This window comes from Chrysemys picta, chromosome 9 (genome assembly GCF_011386835.1).
Source record: "Chrysemys picta bellii isolate R12L10 chromosome 9, ASM1138683v2, whole genome shotgun sequence".
NCBI lineage: Eukaryota > Metazoa > Chordata > Testudines > Emydidae > Chrysemys > Chrysemys picta.
Window position 1 is genome coordinate 62,549,111 of NC_088799.1, and position 20,915 is coordinate 62,570,025.

At 48.4% G+C, this 20,915-nt stretch overlaps 1 protein-coding gene across 2 annotated transcripts in view; it reads right to left on the reverse strand.

Annotated features, from left to right (window-relative positions):
* LOC101937695 (exocyst complex component 1-like) overlaps positions 1–20,915 on the reverse strand; it is an 80,825-nt gene that overhangs the window by 6,153 nt on the left and 53,757 nt on the right. For both annotated transcript variants that reach the window (XM_065556385.1, XM_065556383.1), the window contains exons 11-15: positions 8,496–8,614; positions 7,013–7,123; positions 6,668–6,741; positions 2,404–2,644; positions 1,031–1,214 (exon numbers count right to left, since the gene is read on the reverse strand). In XM_065556385.1, coding sequence (XP_065412457.1) covers positions 1,031–1,214; positions 2,404–2,644; positions 6,668–6,741; positions 7,013–7,123; positions 8,496–8,614 — 729 coding nt within the window. The remainder of the gene's footprint in view (positions 1–1,030; positions 1,215–2,403; positions 2,645–6,667; positions 6,742–7,012; positions 7,124–8,495; positions 8,615–20,915) is intronic.

Sequence of the window (20,915 nt, forward strand, 5' to 3'; positions counted from 1 at the left end):
TCCAGAAGGGTCTTCCAGAGAGTCTAGGCAAGTCCTATCAGTCCAGACCGCAGACTGATTCAACCCTCCTAGCCCTAGAGTCTTGCCTATAGATTATGCTTTGGAGCTAATGGCTCTTAGCCTGTCCCATCTGAATGGCTGGCTGGTTCCAATACCGGAGGGAGAATAACATTGTAATGTAAATAACGATTTATGTAATTTATTTTTATTTCCTATCTCAGATGCTTTATAATAAACACAGCTGGTGCCCTGACAGGCCTGGTACTGATTGCATTAGTGAGGCAGCTCATCCAGGATAATATGCAAAGAAGGCTCCGCCCTCTGCATCAGGGAAAGGTGCTAATGTAGCTTTCCAGCTTGCAAAGTCTGAGCAGCTCAGCCTTCTGGTGTGTGGAGGGGGTATCGTTTCCACAGCACCCTAAGCCCCTGCCAGGCTCGGAAGCAAGAGACCAGCTTTGAGACCCACATTAGGATCTCTTGCATGGCAACGCAGAGTGCAACCTGCAAACTACCAACCTCCCTCTCTTTCTCTTGGCCAATGTACAGCAGTGCTTTTTGGGGGGAGACCTTCTTTCTAACAACTTATTCCAGTGACTCTGCACCTCCTGAGACTTCTTAATATTGTTCTTGTATTCTCTCTGCTTCCATATATCTATAGCCAGGAAATGCATTCTCAGCCCTCAGCTATACTGGGTTTTCACTTGGTGCAGCTCAGGAAAGAAGGAAGAGTGACTCTATCTACGCCATCCCTCTGGGACCCCAAACAAGCCTTTGCATGTGGGTGTGTTTTTCTGTGCATAGTGCATACACATGGGTGGCTGCATATATGTGTGGGGGTGTATGAGGGATTTCAGTGTTCCAACTTGGATCAGGATCCAAATTTCATGCTGGCCTCTCTGTGCCACTAACAGAACCAGAATCCAGATCCAAACACCCTGGGCTTTAAAAGAGGGGGTTTGAAATACTGCTCCAGATCTGAATGTTGTGATTCCAGTCTAAGCTTACTCCACCACTGGCTCTCTGTACTCACTGCTGCTGAAGACGCTGCCCACCAGTTTGGTGTGAGCTTTGTCCAGCTCGCCTCTCCGCTGAGCCCATCTGAACACATCCTCCGAGAAATTCACGAACTCCTCAAATCGGCTGACGAAAGGCAGGATCCCACCCTTAGCCCTGCTAGGTACCTTCGCTTCCTCGATTTCTTTGCACAGGACACACTGGGAGCAATAGAATAAAATAGAACACTCTCAGACTTGGCCAGTCCCTGGCTCTGGGGTTGGCATGCCAAAGAGCCTGTCAGCAACCAAGCCCCACTAGAGCCTGCATGCCAGCATCAGAGCCAGCTGAGCCCTGTACTCGTAACCGACAGGAATGAATCAGGAACGATAACATGGTCAATTTCAGTGCTTTCACTCATAGGCTGGCAGATTTTAAGGCCACAAGGGACCATTGGGCGATCCTCTAGTCTGACCCCTGTGTGGTATACAACAGCAAACTTCACTAGCATTGCCTTCCTCCAGCCCAGAATGACAGCCCTTGAGTCCACTTGCCTCAGAACTAGTACAACATGGCCATTGGCAGGGCAAGCTTCCCCTCCAATGCCCCAGCACTGTGCCACTGAAGGACCACTTCTAAAGAAGCGAGGGGAGTTCAGTCTCCAGGGAGAATTCAATCTTTGGTCTCTGGGATAATGCTAAAATAATGTTTATCTAGCACTCAGCCTGAGCCGAGATAGCCACAAAGGGCAGGCATGAGTTACAGCTGTGGTGTTTTTGTGATATGGGTAGGGTGACCAGATGTCCCGATTTTATAGGGACAGTCCCAATTTTGGGGTCTTTTTCTTACATAGGCTCCTATTACCCCCACACCCCGTCCCGAATTTTTACACTTGCTGTCTGGTCACCCTAGATATGAGCACCTGTCTACTAGCAGCTAGTGTGAAAGCCGTGTACCGCTCCACGCAGATGGTCGAACAATGACCAGTTGGCAATAACTTGCAGCTCACTTTCAGCCACTGCTAAAAGCACCGAGACAGGAAAGTTCCTAGTGATGCATTTTCAGCCACTGCTTTTAGGAATGTGCTGTTTGAAATCCCTTGACCTCCCAGCCCTGTGTGAAAGTACGGCCTACGCAGCATGCCCATACAAGTGGGGACATAGCAATGCAATGCGTACGCACTAGCAATGCATGATGCAGGGAGATTTTAATTCTCACAAGAACTGAGAGCCAAATCCACACAGGCATTGGCTTCACTGGGGGGAAGGGGGACTGACTTCAATGGAGCCACGCTGGTTTACTCCAGCTAAGCATCAGGCCCAGAAGCTCCATTCATTCGCACAAAGGGTAAATGCTGGCTTGGGGCTCCAGCGCGCCAAGGCTCATCTCTGCTTACAGATGGAGACTCACAATGCACTTGTTGAAGTTGTTCTTGGCCAGGAGCAGGATGTTGCTGAGGCCCACGTTGAGGAAGGAGGAGGAGGTGGCTGCGGAAGAGCCCTGCATCTCAAACATGTAGTCATTCAGGGTAACCAGGACCTGCAGGCAGCTAAACTGTTGGACTTTATTGCAGGTATCTATAAATCCTCTCAGCTCTGGCTCCAGGGAACTGAAGATTTCAGACAGCAGCTGGGTGGGCTGCTCTTCTAGTCTAGAATAAGTGTTACAAACAGAGAGGGGGTTGGGTCAGAGCTGCTCAGGCAGTGGGCCAGCCAGAGAGGTGTGGACAGGGTGACAGAAAGACACAGGCAGGTGAAGCTCAAACACAGCCTCTTCAGCCTCACAAACCAGGGCCTAAGAGTGCAGACACCAGATACACACAAAGGCCCAGATCTCACAGGTACTGAGGTGCCTAACTCCCCTTGATTCCAAAGGGAGTTAGGAGCCTAAATACCTTTTAATGATTTGGGCTAATGACCATTGGCAAGTCACGTACTTCAGCTCTACACCATGGTATTAGTGATTTGTCTAAACAAGGGTCTGAAAACATGCAGCCCTCTAGGCCCTCCCGCCCTCCCCCAGCGTTTAGCTAGAGCAGCTCCGGCCCGACGTACACCGGGGGCAGGGCAGGCTCCCTGCCTGCCTGCCCTGCCCCCGAGCCGGGAAGCGGCCGAAACCTGGGGGAGGAGGGGCGCAGGGGTGTGCATGGCTGTTGCTTCAGGCACCGCCCCCAGCAGCTCCCATTGGCCTCGATTCCCCATTCCCGGCCCCGGTGCGCGTTGGCCTGGAGCCCACCCCCCGAACCCCTCCTGTAGCCGAAACCCCTGCCCTGAGCCCCCTGTCACACCCCACACCCCTCCTGCACCCCGACCCCCTGCCCTGAAACCCCTGCTGCACCCCGACCCCCTGCCCTGAGCCCCCTGCACCTCTCCTGCACTCCGACCCCCTGCCCTGAGTCCCCTGCCACACCTTGCACCCCAACCCCCTGCCCTGAGCCCCCTGCTGCACCCTGCACCCCGACCCCCTGCCCTGAACCCCTGCCGCACCCCACACCCCTCCTGCACCCCAACACCCTGACCTGAGCCCCCTGCTGCACCCCTCACCCCTCCTGCACCCTACACCCCAACTCCCTGCCCGGAGCCCCCGCCACACCCCACCTGCTCCCTCTGGGGGCAGGGAGGGGGTGGAGTTGGGGTGGGGATTTCGGGGAAGGGGTTGGAATGGGGGCAGGGGCGGGGTCTCATGGAAGGGGTGGAGTGGGGGTGGGGCCGAGGGCGGTGGGGTGGGGAGGTGTCAGTAAATGCGGCCCTCGGGCCAACGTACTAGTACTCATGTGGCCCTCATGGTCACTTGAGTTTGAGACCCCTAGTCTAAAGTGATAGCCCTACCATGACCAGTGACTTAACAATAACACTGCGATGGTCAAGGTTTGGATGCCTAATGAATAGCTCTGGTCACACTTTTGACCCCCAGTCCAGTGTCCTATCCTGTCCCAAGATACAATACTATCAGAATTCTTGCAGTTACCTTGATAATATATTTGCTCCTATTTCTGTGCTTTGTTTCCCCGTGTGAGCAGACTAGAAGCAGTGATAAAGAACCCTTTCACACAACCACTCTGCTGAGTAAACACTTGGTACTAACCAGCACTGCCCTGAGTCCTGTGACACTGGCAGGCTAAGCCCCCATGTGACATTTCAGGCAATTTGACCCAAATTTTGTCCTATTCCACACTCATTTACACGGCTGTAAGCCATGGGCATGACTCCTGATTTTCACCAGTGTAAATGTAATTTGAATACAAGCCATCATTTTTTTGCCCCATTGACTTCATTCATTCATTGTCCAACTGGCTTCAAGTACTGGATTGACTGAGGGCCAAATCTTATCCAGCTGTCTTCTTGTGATATTACTTAGCAACAGTCCCCTATTTATCTGTCCTATGTAGTTATAAGTCTGCCATTACCATAGCATCTGAGCACTTCACAATCTTTAATGTAGTTATCCTGAATATACACCCCTGTGCAGTAGGACAGTGCCACTATCCCAACTTTATAACCAGGAACTGAGGCACAAAGAGGCTAAGCGACTTGCCCAAGGTCACACAGCAAGTCTGTGGCAGAACATTGCCTTGCCCATGTCTCCTGAGTCCCAAGCCAGTGCCCTGCCATTAGAGCATCCTACCTCTCTTGGCGGGACAGTACATGCCTTTGAATGACACAGTGTGCGTGTCCATACTACAAGATTAGCCAGGTCTGTGGGAGCCAGGCTTATGGATTTGGTGTTTCCAAGTCTGCGCTTAATAATAATAAATATGGAGATATACCTATCTCATAGAACTGGAAGGAACCCTGAAAGGTCATCAAGTCCAGCCCCCTGCCTTCACTAGCAGGACCAAGTACTGATTTTGCCCCAGATCCCTAAGTGGCCCCCTCAAGGATTGAATTCATAACCCTGGGCTTAGCAGACCAATGCTCAAACCACTGAGCTATCCTTTCCCCACTAAGAGACCTCACTGCATAGTAACCCTACAATTGCTGGACCAGGGTCTCGCAGCTATGCTGATGTGTCCACACTGCACTAGGCAGATCTTCTGACTCTGGTTAGAAAATGCAGTTTTGTCAAAACATGGGATTGTGTTGATGGGAGAAAGTCGATTTCCTTTGTTTTGATAACGTAAAACAGTTTGTTTCCACTTTAGTGTTTTGATTCATTTTATTTTGACTCTTATATGATATGAACTATTGAACTATTGATATTTTACTGATATACAGCACACACCCGGTTATCTGAATGCCCTGGAAGACAGCCAAAACTTTTGGATAACTGGAAGTGCTGTTGAGCTGCAGCATCACTGATGTGGAAGTATGTAGAACAAAGGGAGTGGCTTAATACTGTCCTTGGTTTTTTACTCTTTAATAAATTACAAACTTTACTGAATTTATTAAAACACCTAAATTGTATTAAAATGACTGTGGTCGTCATTTAATTCTGAATTAGTCTTAACTGTCCTGCCAAGTTGCTGCTGTTGCTGATACAGGATTAGAGCTCAGTAACTGCAGGTAGCTGCAATACAAAGTCACTGATTAGCACTAACAGGTGCTAAGAGGCTAATTGAGAAGTTATGAGTGGATGATTAACTCTAGGGCTACACGGGAGACACTGTGGATTCAGATAATTAGGATTTTTGGATAAAGGGCATTTGGATAAGTGGGAGTTTACTGGATTATATTTAACGCTATGCGTATTTGTATGTAATAGAGAGACAAGGTGATATCTTTTATTGGTCTAACTTCTACTGGTGAAAGAGACAAGCTTTTGAGCTATTACACCGAGCTCTTCTTTTATTACAATGTTTTGACATCATTGGAATGAAACATTTGATCATTCCAAATACAATTTTTTTGGAATTTGTGTGGTAAATTTCAACTTTTGTTCCGATTCAGAATGAAAGCAAATTTCAAAGTGTCAATTTCCCATGGAACGTAAATTCCATTTTCTAACCAGCTCTGCTCCCAGGTCACTGCCACAGAGGGGACAAAAATGATAGATCTACTTTGCATGTCCAAATACTCCACTAAGATGCAGGCTGTCTGTCTGTTATTTGTATTAGAGTAGTGCTTAGGAGCTGTAACCTCATAGCATTTGCTGTAATAGTCAAATAACCTCTGGCTGAGTTACTGAAGTCCTCAAATCTTGATTTAAAGACTTCAAGTTACAGAGAATCCACCATGTACTCTAGTTCACACCTGCAAGTGACCACTGCCCCATGCTGCAGAGCAAGGTGAAAAACCCTAGGGTCTCTGCCACTCTGACCTGGGGGAAAATTCCTTCCTGACCCCAAATATGCTGATTGGTTAGAACCTGAGCATGCGGGCAAGACCCACCAGCCAGACACCTGGGATTGAATTCTCAGAGCCCTCCCCATCTAGTGTCCCATAAGCAGCCATTGGCAATATATGCTAATAGCAGTCATGGATAGGCCATATGCTACTGTAGGCAATGTCATCATACCATCTTCTCCATAAATTTATCATGGACCAGAAGACCATTGTGCTAGGTGCTGCACAAATGCGTGCTGTTGGGGTGTGTCCCCTGAAATGCCTGATGAAGGGTGGAGAGGTATGAAATCACCACAGTCATGAGACAAAAACCCCTTGTCGTATGCAGCCAATTCCTCAGACACAAACTCCCAGGAATTCCAGGCACGACAGATCACTTATCATCCACGTACTCGGTCTTAGTCTTGGGCCAATGAGACTTCTCAGGAAACGCTACATCCTTCCCTCCCTTGCTTGTGGCAGGTAGCTGAAAGAAAGAATGGGGGGGGGAGGGAGAGTACCATTCCTCTTGAGAGACTTCCATTCTCCCACTTGGAGGGTGGAAGATAAATTTTATGTGTCAACTCAGCAGAAGTAATAGTGCCTCACACTACAACTCCATATACAAGCTTAGGGACACAATCATAGAGATGCTAAGTTAGATAAGAAATTGCTCAAGCATCAGGTTAATTTCAGCTCCTTGCTCCCAAAGGTTAACTCTCTCATGGTAGGATCAATGGCTCACTTAGCTGACTTACCCCCAGCCCCTCTTGGTCTGCAGCATCCTGACTCAGCATAAAGAATTTCTCAATAAACCTCTGCTCCGCATTGCACAGGGGTTGCAGCTCCCTCAACACTTGCTCCAGCATCTGCTTAGAAACAATCAGATACATTACACACATTGTTAAATACTGTCTCCCACCTAGCATGCCTCAGTCTTTCCTCCTGTCTCCAGAGCTTCACAGTCACTACTACCAGGCAACAGTAGGAGCATTTAGAGTATTGCTGTGCTAATTGCCACACTGTTTCGGCATTCCCAGATCTACTGTACATGAAGCTTTTTAATCTGGAGCAAATTTTACCCCGGCTGGATCTGTAAACATGGCCAGTGTGGTACCCAGTTTGTTCTCAGCAGCATGGAATAAATGACACTGTGGCCTGCTGCAGGCCAAGGAGGGGATTCGGGAAAAACCACAGGCAAAGGTTTGGAGGTTAAAAGTGCAGCAAGTTCTCCAGGAATCTGTGTGACTGAGGGCCTGCCCCGATTTTACATCTCCAGTCTGGAATTGTGCTTCTCATGGAGAGCTGGGTGAATAATGGATTTTTTCGGTTTGTTGGTAATTCTGAAAAATTATAAAAAATTGTTTTAGGTTGAACTGAAAACAGGTTTTTTTTCTGAATTTTTAGTAAATTGGAAAAAAAATTGGGGTTGAATTAAATGTTTCCATTTTTAAACATTTTTAATTAAAAAAATAAAATTAAAGGAAACTTGGAAACAAAAAGTCCTTTTGAACCAAAATATTGAAATGTTTCATTCTGACTTTTTGGGGGGGGGGGAATTTTTTTAGGTTTTCTTTCTGACAAACAATTGGGTGAAACTAGCATGAAATTGTTTTGGTGCCATCAAATCTGCACTTTTCGGCTGAAAATGTTTGCCCAGCTCTATTCTCAAGTGACTCTCTGATAGGTGACCTGATCATGCCCTTGTCCCTCTTTAAGATGCCACATCCACTGTATGTTTTGATAGTAACTAAGAGGTGCTCTTGATTAATCCTCCTCTGTGCTGCCCCCAGACATGTATGCCATCATGCAGGAGTTCAGCTCAGAGCCCCGACTCCATCCTTCCACACACCTATGTTGGGAACCCCCCGCCTGGAATCTACTTGTGGGTGTCACAATCAGAGAGCTCTCTCACAAACACCGAGCTAGGGTCGGAGAAGAAGCAGGTTGCCTCATTCTCTTTGTTCAGTTAAAAAAACAACCCCTACACAACATCAACAACAACAAAAACCTACATTTGATTTGTGTCCCCTTGACGTAGACTCCATGTAGCGCCTAGGAGACAAGTGCCTGAAGTATGTGCTTAGGCAATCTGTGCCTGTTACAGGTAGAGAACAACTCTGCTCCATTAATTCATGGACAGAAGGGAGGAGAGGAACCGGTATGGGATTTGTGCATATTCCATAACCACCTTTCTAAAACATAAGTCCCATCTTCTTCTATTAACTCTCAGTTCCTTACTTTGACAACATTTCCTCTGTCCAGTTCATCCTCTTCCCCTTCTCCGCTGTCAGCGAGACAGAACTGAGTGTGCTGTCTGCTCCCACAGGCCACCTGCTTGTCTAGACCTTCTTGAAAACCTGGAACAGACATAACTTCTGCAGGCTTTTGTATTTACCTGTGTCTCTTTGCTTCTCTCCCTCTCCAAGCTGTTACACAGTAGCCATGCACGGAGTCCCTGGGCGATGCTCTGGAACTGCTTCCCACAAAGCCAGTCAGGACTTTGGGGAGCCTCCTGTCCCTCGGAGCAGACTGTCTTCAGGGTAAGAAGCTTACACAGTTTCACCTCCTGGGTCTGACCTTGGGGCATTCAGCATATGCCCCTCCGTGCACTTCCCACAGCGAGTCAGCCCAGGCGGGTGTGACAGTGTACCCCATAAGGCTTTATGGGGAAGGGGTGCTTATAAATGTATGTATGACATAACTGGAATATGTTTTGTGCTGCCTGTGCCATGTAATATATCTCCGTAAAGGTTATGGTCTACTATATCTATTCATCCTATCTGTACATATATATCATTTTCTACTTGAGGTTAAGAATATGGGCTGTATGCTGGCTTGGTTTCTAAGTAAGCTTTGTGAGGCATTTGGTCAGCTTCTTTAGGAAGGAATTCGCCAGGTTAAGTACCTGATCAGGAAACACTTGGAGAATAATGCATCTAGGAATGCTCCAATCCACATAAGAAGTCTTCCTGGAGACATGCAAGATACCATGCGGACAATGGCTTTGGCCTGTAAAGACTGAGTCATGCAGGGACATGTGACTTGCCCAGGTGACTCCAGAACTCAATCTTGGAGCTGGACTTTGCATAGGAGGGAGGAGGGGGGTCTCCACCCACAAGAGAGAGTCTATTTAAACCCATGGGAGACCCCTCCATTTTGTCTTCAGCTGGCTAAAGAAGGAGCCTCTCCACCCCCCCAGGATACTTGAAGGACAGTAACTACAGGGGTTGTGAGTGATTGCTGGACCCAGGCTAAAAGGAGATTAGCCTGTAAAAGGGAGCATTCTGGAACTGGTGAGATTATCTGTATTTAGTTTGATTAGACATAGATTTGCGCATTTTATTTTATTTTGCTTGGTGACTTACTTTGTTCTGTCTGTTACTACTTGGAACCACTTAAATCCTACTGTCTGTATTTAATAAAATCACTTTTTATTTAGTAATTTACTCAGAATATGTATTAATACCTGGGGGAGCAAACAACTGTGCATATCTCTCTATCAGTGTTATAGAGGGCAAACAATTTATGAGTTTGCCCTGCATAAGCTTTATGCAGGGTAAAACGGATTTATCTGGGTTTAGACCCCATTGGGAGTTGGAAATCTGAGTGCTAAAGACAAGCACACTTCCGTGAGCTGTTTTCAAGTAAACTTGCAGCTTTGGGGCAAGTGATTCAGACCCTGGGTCCGTGTTGGAGCAGATGGGAGAGTCTGGCTCAGCAAGACAGGGTGGTGGAGTCCTGAGCTGGCAGGGAAAACAGGAGCAGAGGTAGTCTTGGCACATCAGGTGGCAGCTCCCAAGGGGGTTTCTGTGATCCAACCCGTCATAGCAGGGTCCTGGGGAAACCAGAGGTCCTGCACACACCCCAACTTCACAGTCAGATGTGACTCTCAGCCAGCCAGTAAAACAGAGATTTATTGGATGATAGGAACACGGTCTAAAACAGAGCTTGTAGGTACATAGAACGGGATCCCTCAGCTGGGTCATTCTGGGGCACAGCGAGCCAGACACCCACGTCTGCACTCACTCCCCGTCCCCAGCCAGCTCCAAACTGCAACCCCCTCCAGCCCCTCCTTTCTGGCCTTTGTCTCTTTCCCGGGCCAGAGGTCACCTGATCTCTTTGTTCACCTTTAGCTATCCCCTTGCAAGGGGGGAAGGGCCCTGGCCATTTGTTGCTAGGAGACAGATTGTCGGCCATTTATGCACACTGGAGACTTAAGAAATGCATCTGGGAAACTGAGGCACCCACACAGTATTCAGAGGAAACATTAAGAACAGTCCCACTTTGTCACACCTTTGTCTCTTTGCTTCTCTCCCCCTCCAAGCTGTGACACAGTAGCCATGGATAATCAACATGTCAACCATACAGATGATCACCTATAGCTATCCATCCACTCACTTAGCCAACCAGGCATACATGATGGGAGGATCTGGGTATTAGCTGAATTGAATCAGAGTACTCTAGGCAGTGGGACAGCCATATTAAAATAGTCAGGGGGGACCAGGAGTGAGAATGCGTAAGTCTTACTGCAACTTTGAAAGGGAGTAGAAAGTTGAAGAAGGGATCTCCCGCCTATTCTGCACAAGGCTTTCACCTATTGTCATAAGCTTAACTCTCAACTCTCATAAACCTCATTTGTTCTCTGATGTTACTGTCAGGTGATTCAGCCCTTCCCTGTTACACCTTCCATATGGCCCAGTTGGCTTTATGGAAACCAGCCCTTACTGCCTGATTGACACGAGACACAGATTCCGATGGACGTCCTACTGTGGTCTCATTTCTCTCTCTCTCTCTCCTGTTATCACCCTTCTCTTCTCTCTCCCCTTCTCATCTACTGCTCTCCTTCCAGTGCCGCTTGTCCCCTTACTACTCAGTAGAAGTATAGATGTAGGAAAATCTGGGAATGAGAAATCCTGGATGCTATGGATCCTCCAGTTGGTATAAATCAGTAAAACCAGTTGAAAATTTTTTTTGATGGAGAATAGGCTTTTAGATCAAACAATTTTCATGGAAAGTTACTGCTTTCCTCAGTTTTTTTGATAGACGTAAAACCGAAAATATTCATCTGAAAACTGAACATCTTTTCAGTTTTTGGCCCAAAATTTATATTGTTTTGGCAGTTTTGGGACAAAAAGTAAAAATTTTCTGCTGAAAATTTCAACAAAAAAACAAACAAAAAATTGTTTGTTTTTCACTGAAACTTTCTGCGTGAATAAAACTAACACTTTCCAGCCAGCCCTGAAAAAATCAACCCGACTCCACTAACATCAATGGTGCAATGCTGATTTATGGCAGCTGAGGAGCTAGCTTTAAAAATCTGGGACACCTAGAGTAACTGTCTCAGAGTCCTGCCCTTTCTGCACACAGGATGAGTGTGTCCACTTTTGGCCACCTTTCTTTGGAAAAGATATAGCCGAGGTTCTAAACGTTCAGAGAAGGACAATTAGAGATCTGGGCAAGCCTTGCTTATCTATCTGTCTGTCTCAATAAATAACAAAAACCCCCAAAACCCTATTATTTCAGTTTTGCAAAAATCACCAAAAGAATTTTCTAGCACAACACAAAAACTTTTCAACCACTCTCTGCATAAAGGGATGATAAAGCAATGACATTTTACTTCATTTAAAAAAAAATAGCAACAAGAATTTTTCAAGACAGGAAATTAAAGCCTGGAAAAAAGAATGGATAGAAGGTAGAACTATTCAATGATAGCTAAGTGAAAACTGTTCAGTTCCTTTTTTAACCTTACTCCATAACATGAGAACAAGGGGATGCTTGAAATCAAAGGGCAGTATATTTAGAACCAATAGATGGAAATAATTCTTTATGCAGCGTGCAGTCAGCCCAAAGAATCCAGTGCCACAAGAGCCAGTTGAGACAAATAGACAGTGAGACATAGGGTGTGACTGGGAGATTGCTTTATCACTGTGTCACATTATGGATGTGCTGTGGTAGGTGTGGGCTGCAGACTGATACTGGGGTTCAGTCTTCTAGCCATTCTTTTTTCCAGGCCTTAATTTCCTGTCTTGAAAAAATTTTGTTGCAATCCAAGGGAAATCAACACCCTCCTACTGAGGGCAGGGAAGAGCAAGGAAAATAAAGGAATAGAGTGAGCAGAGGTGAAAGTAAGCGAGTCCAGTCCGGTCCGGCGTACCGGTAAGAGCCAGTACGCTGTGCCAGACTAGACTGGCTTCTGCGGCGGTGATTTAATGGGCCCAGGGCTCCAGCCACTGCGAGGAGCCGCGGGCCCTTTAAATCCCTGCCGGAGCTCTGGCAGCTGGGCTCCCAAGATGATTTAAAGGGCCCGGAGCTCCACGGTGGCCGGAGCCCCAGGCCCTTTAATATGCTCCTGAGCCCCAGGGCTCCCAGCCACCTCTGCAGCTGGTAGCTCCGAGGTGATTTAAAGGCCCTGGGGCTCCCAGCCACAGCCAGAGCCCCAGGGCCTTTAAATCTTGAAAGGCCCCGCCTCTTCTGGTTGAGGCCATGCCTCTTCTGGTTGAGGCCACACCCCCACTCAGGACTCTGGCATTCCGGTAAGTCCTTTAAGTTACTTTCACCCCTGAGAGCAAGTATAACCTAGCGCTTCAGGCTCTCAATCATTTCACTGGGCGACTGCAGCCCGGCATTGCTACCCCTGTATGGTGCTGTATTACATAGGGCAAGTATCCAGGCTTGCTCAAAAATGGGGACTCCCGGCTATAAGCAGGAACTGCTGACTTCTCCTGTGAATCCACAACACTGGGAGGGATTCCCTCTATCGGGAAATACAGTACTTTCAATAAGAGATTATCCAGATCCGTATCTCTGTAGCGCAGTGCACAGGAAACTCGGGGACGCCACCGCTGCAGAGTGCAATCTGCTTTTACCGAAGGAATCTCCAGTGGGATTCTCTGTTTCCCATCAGCAAAGGAGATCTGACAAAATATGGGTGCCTTTGTGGGTTAATCCGTGTGTGGAGGGGTAGGGGGGATTCTATCTCACCTCCCTGGCCACCTTCTCTTCCTCAGTGTCAGGTCACTCCACATGAATCCACTGAGCTATTAGCATTGCACAAACAGCTAGCTACACTGGGAATGAGCAGTGCTGTACGGGGCGGCTCTAGCTTTTTTGCCACCCCAAGCATGGCAGGGAGGTCAGGAGGTCGGCCGGTCCTGCGGATTCGGCGTACCCACCGCCGAATTGCCACAAATCCACGGGCCCAGTGGACCTCCCTCAGGCAAGCTGCCGAAGGCTGCCTGACTGCTGCCCTCGCAGGTGGCCCCCTGCGGCTTGCCGCCCCAGGCACGTGCTTAGAGCGCTGGTGCCTGGAGCCGCCGCTGGCGCTGTACAGACTACAGCAATTCTGTGATGCAGAGGATTTCAGTATTTTGAAATCTGGTTTTGTTCCCATTTGGAACGAAAACCAAACATTTCAAAATTCTGCCTGAAAGGCAATGAGGCCCTGGCTGGGGCAGTCCTCCTGGCCTTAGATACCCTGGGATCCCATGCTACTGAGAAGCCACAAGCTTTGGAGTCGGGATTCCAAAGGCTTCCAGAGATGGGCTGCCAAAGAGCCAGACAGGCAAGCTGTCAGGAAGCTGTCAAGAAGCCAGGCAGGTTTCCAATGGAATGCTACCTGGGTTTCATCAGAACTTTGTCAAAATCGAACCCTCTCTGCAAAACAGATCAATTTCACCATATTCCAGAAAAGAAAAAGAAAAAAGTTCCATCAGTATTGTTTGGACTAGCTCTAGTGATGAGGTTGGTTGACTTCTCCTATGGTATCCGTTATTGTCAGCCACTACTGTATTTGAGGCAGTATGTTCCTGATTTTCTGAGCCAAGCACAGGTTAGTAATGTAGAGATGCAGACACTGGAAGTCGTTTCTGAGCTCTGTAAGCAATGATATGGGAGCATGAGCTTGCATGAGACACAGTCCCCCTCATCTTTTTTCTTTCTTTTTACTCCTGCAGCATTTCCAAGATATCCTGGGTAAATCTGTGTAGAGAGTGAGAGAGGGTGGGGTACGAGATGTGCCCTCTTCAGAAGCAGATGGATACAACAGGCAAAGATTTGGAAGCCAAGTTAGCCTTTTTTTCTAAAAATTCCCACCATCATTAACATGAATTCAGTTCCAGCAATGCCAAGAGCCCTGCAGTAGATGGGCTGCCAGTTCTCACTGCCATTTTAAGCATTGCACCAGTGAGAGCAGATTTTTTAAAAAATGTCCCCTAGTGCAGACAGGACTTTAGCAATGTATGCCTGGAGACAGGAGAGACTGAACAACACTGATGTGCTACAGCAATTATTCCAACAACAACTGGAGCATCCTGCTGTACACCTCAATCAGCAGCCACTTTCAGCCTATAGACTTGCCCATATTCACAACGAAGGTCTCTGGCGGAGCTGGAACAGAACACAGATTCCCAGGCCAGTGCCTTAGCAATGAGATCATCTTGCCTCAAGATGAACTACGCACCCGTGGATAATTCCCTGAAGATCTCATGCCAGGTACAAAGCCCTCAAAGACTCCTGGTGTAACCACAATTGGTTTCCCAGAAACTTTGTTTCCTGTCATTATTTTAATTACTAGCTTTTTATTACATGTATACAGCCATTGAATAAAGATCGGTGAACCGCTAAAAGGAAATCACCGATATAAATTACAAAACCAGGATTATACAGCCCTGCTGTAACTCATAACCGATACCATCCTTTATTATTTTTAATGAGTCTCTTTTCATAAAGGGCTTCTCAAATAATAAAGCTAACTCCCCACCCAGCAGGTCTCTCAATTTTTAATAGCCGTAGTGTTGCTGGCAAAGACAAACTTTGCTTTCTATTACCCCACAGCATTAAAAGCACCTGCTTGGAACCCATCAGTTACTATGCTGAATGGAAATGGTGGTGTCTTTGCCTTCTGTACTAGTTTTGCTAATTCTTTTATTTAAATAAGTGTGTTTGCCTTTCTTCAGGAAACCGAATCTGACCACAGCATCTGGTAAACCTCGGCTCATGCTGTTTGCTGTCCCCATTGCTAATTCTCATGGCTCTCTGCCAGCATGTTCATCACTTCTTTGCAGGATTTCTTCTTTGTATGAGAAAATGGGCAAAGTTACCTCAGGAAATGCTGCGGCTGTGCATCAGAGTAACTAAGAGGCAAGGTCTCTCTCCCTTTTAACTACCTAGTTTAGACAATGTGACTCAGGTGAACCAAAGTGGAATCCCAGCTCCCCTGGATTGGCTGGTTGCAGAATCGCAGCTGACAAATCTAGCTCCTTCTCGGTGAGTCACAGAACAGCTTTAGAAAGTTTGCCCTGGATTATGCAAGCTGCAGCAAGGTAAATTGGATCTGACCAGAATATCACCTCCCCACCTTACAGGTGGGACACTCTTGCATAAACAAAATGGAGGGAGCTGTGCGGTCTGGCTTCTTGACAAAAGGGTGGTTACTGGGTCCCTGGGGTAAGGGATGTGGCTAAAAGTGCACCAGGAGCAGATTTTTCAAAAGACCTAAAATCCAAAGGGTAAATTAGCGAAATGCTTTCAGCTGGGTTTGTATTGGATGGAAAAAACATTACGAAACTATAATCCATCTATTTGAACGTACATTGCATTAAGGTGACTGCCAATCAACTTTGATTACACCTGGCCAGAGGTATCAGCTTGTCCTTTGTCTTTAACAGGTTTACCCCCTCTTGCTGCCCAAGCACCCTGTTTATTATGTAATATGTAAATTAAGATAAACACACATTTGTTTGGTTAGGACAGAGTTGTTTAACAACTTCTGCATAGCCAGGGCTAGGTGGATTTGAACATGTGCTAACATCATACAGGGGGAATTCATAACTTTACATTCAACGTTGCTATGTACCTTTCGCCAAGATATTATTGGCCAGGGAATTATTAGTTTTCAAATGATACCTCACAAGGCATATTTTGTACAAAGATTATTACAATATTGTGCAGGGTGTGAATGTAGGGGTGCATTCAGTCACCATACCCTTAGGCCTGGTCTACACTAGGAGGTTATGTCGAATTTAGCAGCGTTAATTCGAATTAACCCTGCACCCGTCCACACAACGAAGCTATTTATTTCGACATAGAGGTCTCTTTAAATCGATTTCTGTACTCCTCCCCGACGAGGGGAGTACCGCTAAATTCGACATGGCCATGTCGAATTAGGGTTAGTGTGGACGGAATTCGACGCTAATAGCTCCGGGAGCTATCCCACAGTGCACCACTCTGTTGACGCTCTGGACAGCAGTCAGAGCTCGGATGCTCTGACCAGCCACACAGGAAAAGCCCCGGGAAAATTTGAATTCCTTTTCCTGTCTGGCCAGTTTGAATCTCATTTCCTGTTTGGACATCGTGGCGAGCTCAGCAGCACTGGCAACGATGCAGAGCTGTCCAGCAGAGGTGACCATGCAATCGCAGAATAAAAAGATGGCCCCAGCATGGACTGATCGGGAAATCTTGGATCTCATCGCTGTGTGGGGCGATGAGTCCGTGCTTTCGGAGCTGCGATCGAAAAGACGGAATGCAAAGATCTACGAGAAGATCTCAAAAGCCATGACGGAGAGAGGATACAGCCGGGATGCAACGCAGTGCCGCGTGAAAATCAAGGAGCTGAGACAAGCGTACCAGAAGACCAAAGAGTCAAACGGACGCTCCGGATCCCAGCCCCAGACATGCTGTTTCTATGAGGCACTGCATTCCATTCTAGGTGCGGCCGCCACCACTACCCCATCACTGACCGTGAACTCTGAGGATGGGGTATTGTCGACGGCCGCTTCCTCGGAGCTGTTCGCGGACGGGGAAGATGAGGAAGGAGATGAGGAGGACGAGGCAGTCGACAGCACTTTCAACGCTGATTTCCCTGACAGCCAGGAGACCACCCTCACGGAGATCCCCTACCAACCCTCCCAAGGCGGTAACCTGGATCGTGAATCAGGGGAAGGATCAGTAGGTAAGTGTTTTAAACATTTATTTTGAATAGAATAGGCATGGTATTTTAGCAATGGGTTTTTAATGATTAGTTTGCCCTAGGCGCTTAACTTTTTAGTCCTTGCCAGTGCAGCTACTGGAAAAGTCTGTTAACATGTCTGGGGATAGAGTAGAAATCCTCCTGGGACATCTCCATGAAGCTCTCCTGGAGGTAATGTAAAACCCTTTGCATCAGGTTCCTGGGGAGAGCGGCCTTATTGCCTCATCCATGGTAGGAAACTTTTCCGCGCCAGGCTAGTGCCTGGCAAAGCATGGCGGCATACGGCCCTGGTGTTTGCTGGCATTCACGCAGCATGCGGTCTTTCTCTGTCTCTGTAATCCTCATCAGAGTGCTATCACTCATGGTGACCTGCTTTGAATTAGGGGAATTTTAGTATGGGGACTGATTGCCTGTTCCTTTAAATAACTGTAAACAGCGGTTTACAGCCACGCGGTCGGGGCGGGGAGGCGAACCGTTCATGCTGAGCGGTTCGCCGGCAGCATGCAGGGATCTTTCCGGGGGACAGCCGCGACGGGGGTGGGACAGGGGCAGAGTTCATGCCGGCTGGATCGCCGGCAGTTTGCAGGGAGCTTTCCCGAGCCCAGCCACGTGGTGGGGGCGGGGAGGCAAACCGTTCCTGCTGAGTGGTTCGCCGGCAGCATGCAGGGATCTTTCCTGGGGACAGCCGCGACGGGGGTGGGACAGGGGCAGAGTTCATGCTGGCTGGATCACCGGCAGCAGGAACTGGCCAACGCTAGGAGCATTGCTTGGAACGTGAAAGGAGGTCACTGCTGTAAATTAAGCTTTAAGCAGCCAAAAGTCTACGGCTTACCATGGCCACCTGCTAGCAGAATTCCGTTGTCCAGCCCCGCTTGTGTGATCTGTACAGTAAGACCCCAGGCACTCAAGGTGAAGACAGAAAATTCGACCTTGTACTGAGTGCACATGTGATAGGTACTGTGCATGGTCTTGTTCACAGAGAAAGACTATATTCATTGTTTTCAAAAATGTATCTTTTTGAGGAATTCACTCCCTTTTTCCCATCCCACAGCTGCGAGTGTCTCCCGAGCTACCCTGGCATCCCCCTCCTGGAGGCTGGCGCAGATCAGGCGGTGAAAGAAAAGGACACGGGACGAGATGGTCTCAGAACTTATGGTCTGTTCCCGAGCTGAGGCGGCACAGCAGACCCTGTGGAGGGAGAACATGTCGCAATACCAGCGATCACACAGTGAACGGGAGGACAGGTGGTGGCAGGAAGACCAGCAGGCGACTCAAACGCTGCTTGGACTAATGAGGGAGCAAACGGACACGCTCCGGCACCTTGTAGATGTTCTGCAGGACAGGAGGCAGGAAGACAGAGCCCAGCTGCATTGTATCGCTAACCGCCCTGCCCCGCCACAAAGTTCCATCCCCCGCTCACCCAAAGTCCCAAGAAGGAGGGGTGGCAGAGACCATGAAAACAGTCTCTCTGCCCCTGCAGACTGCTCAAGTAACAGAAAGCTCTCATTCCCAAAGATTTGATACGTCCTTTCCTTCCCTTCAAATGCACCTCACCCAAGCCCCCGTCCCAGTTTCATCCCCTAACTGTGTAGTTCTTAATAAAAAATACGTTTCTGTTAATTACTGTTTCCGTCATGTTCTTTTAGGGGACAGTGTGTTTGAAGGGGGAGAAGGGGTTTGGTAATTGGAGAGGACAGTCACCTTTACCAGGGTACAGACACGGGGGCAGGTTCAGCAGAAGGTCACACACACATTGCAGTCACTAGCCACACTGGTCAGTCTGGGAGGTGGTTTTCATGTTCTGTGTGGGGGGGGGCTATGTGAGTTTGTGGCGGGGGAGGGCGGTTACAGATCTTATGCAGTGGTCCTTAGCCTGGATGACATAGCTACGCAGCAGGGGATCTGTAACCGCCCTCCCCTGCCACAAAGTCACATAGCCCCCACACACAGAGTCCCGAAAAGGAGGGGTGGCAGGCTCCGTTGAAACAACCAATCCACCACGGTGGGCGTCTCTAGGAGCAGGAGCCTGTCATTCCTCGAGTTTAGAAGCGTCCTTTCCATCACTACACCCGCTCCCCACCACAGTCTGCGTCCCAGTTTCAACCCTTTACCGCAAAATCCTTAATAAAGAAAATGGTGTTAATGAACAAAGTTTCATTTATTTTATTTTTAAAGGTGTGTTGGAAAGAGGGGAAGGTGGTTGGTAACTGGAGAGGATAGTCAACATTAACTGGGTAAAGAAACGGGGGCAGGTTCAGCTTCTGTTTAAACAAACATAATAGTCACAGGTTACCCTGGTCACTCTGGAACCTAGCTTTCAAAGCTTCCCGGATGCACAGTGCGTCCCGCTGGGCTCTTCTAATTGCCCAGGTGTCTGGTTGGGCGTAATCAGCAGCCAGGCGATTTGCCTCAACCTCCCACCCCGCCATAAATGTCTTCCCCCTTGCTCTCACAGAGATTGTGGAACACACAGCCAGCTGCAATAACAATGGGGATATTGGTTTCGCTGAGATCAGAGCAAGTCAGTAAGCTTCTCCATCTCCCCTTCAGACGTCCAAAAGCACACTCCACCACCATTCTGCACTTGCTCAGCCAGTAGTTGAGTTCTTTTTCACTGTCCAGGGCGCCTGCATAGGGCTTCATGAGCCAGGGCATTAGCGAGTAGGCTGGGTCCCCGAGGATCACTATAGGCATCTCCACATCCCCAACAGTTATTTTGTGGTCTGGGAAGTAAATACCTTCCTGCAGCCATCTAAACAGACCAGAGTTCCTGAAAACGCGAGCGTCATGAACCTTGCCCGGCCATCCAACGTTGATGTTGGTAAAACGTCCCCTATGGTCCACCAGTGCTTGCAGCACCATTGAAAAGTAGCCCTTTCGATTAATGTACTGGCTGGCCTGGTGGTCCGGTCCCAGGATAGGGATGTGAGTTCCATCTATAGCCCCACCGCAGTTTGGGAATCCCATCACAGTGAAGCCATCTATGATCACCTGCACGTTTCCCAGGGTCACTACCTTTGAGAGCAGTAGCTCAACGATTGTGTTGGCTACTTGCATCACAGCAACCCCCACGGTAGATTTGCCCACTCCAAATTGATTGGCGACTGCCCGGTAGTTGTCTGGCGTTGCAAGCTTCCAGAGGACTATGGCCACTCGCTTCTGGACAGTCAGGGCTGCTCGCATCCGGGTGTCCTTGCGATTCAGGGCAGGGGACAGCAACTCACAAAGTTCCAGGAAAGTTCCCTTCCGCATACGAAAGTTTCGCAGCCACTGTGATTCATCCCAGACCTGCAGCACTATGTGGTCCCACCAGTCTGTGCTTGTTTCCCGGGCCCAGAATCGCCGTTCCACAGCATCAACATGACCCATTGCCACCATGATGTCCACGGCGCAGGGTCCCGTGCTTTGTGAGAGGCCTGTGCCCCTCTCAGACTTAATGTCCTCACCGCGCTGCCGTAGCCTCCTCGCCCGATTTCTCAGCATCTGCCTCTGAAAAAGGGGGTTGATAAGGCGCGAGATGTTGACAACGGCCATAACTGCAGCGATGATCACAGCGGGCTTCATGCTCTCGGTGCTGTGGCGTCCATGCTGTCAATCAGCAGAAAAGTGCGCGAACTGATTATCCACTGGTGCTTTCACGGAGGGAGGGCGGGAGTGAGGGTTGAATGACGACAGTTACCCAAAATCACCCT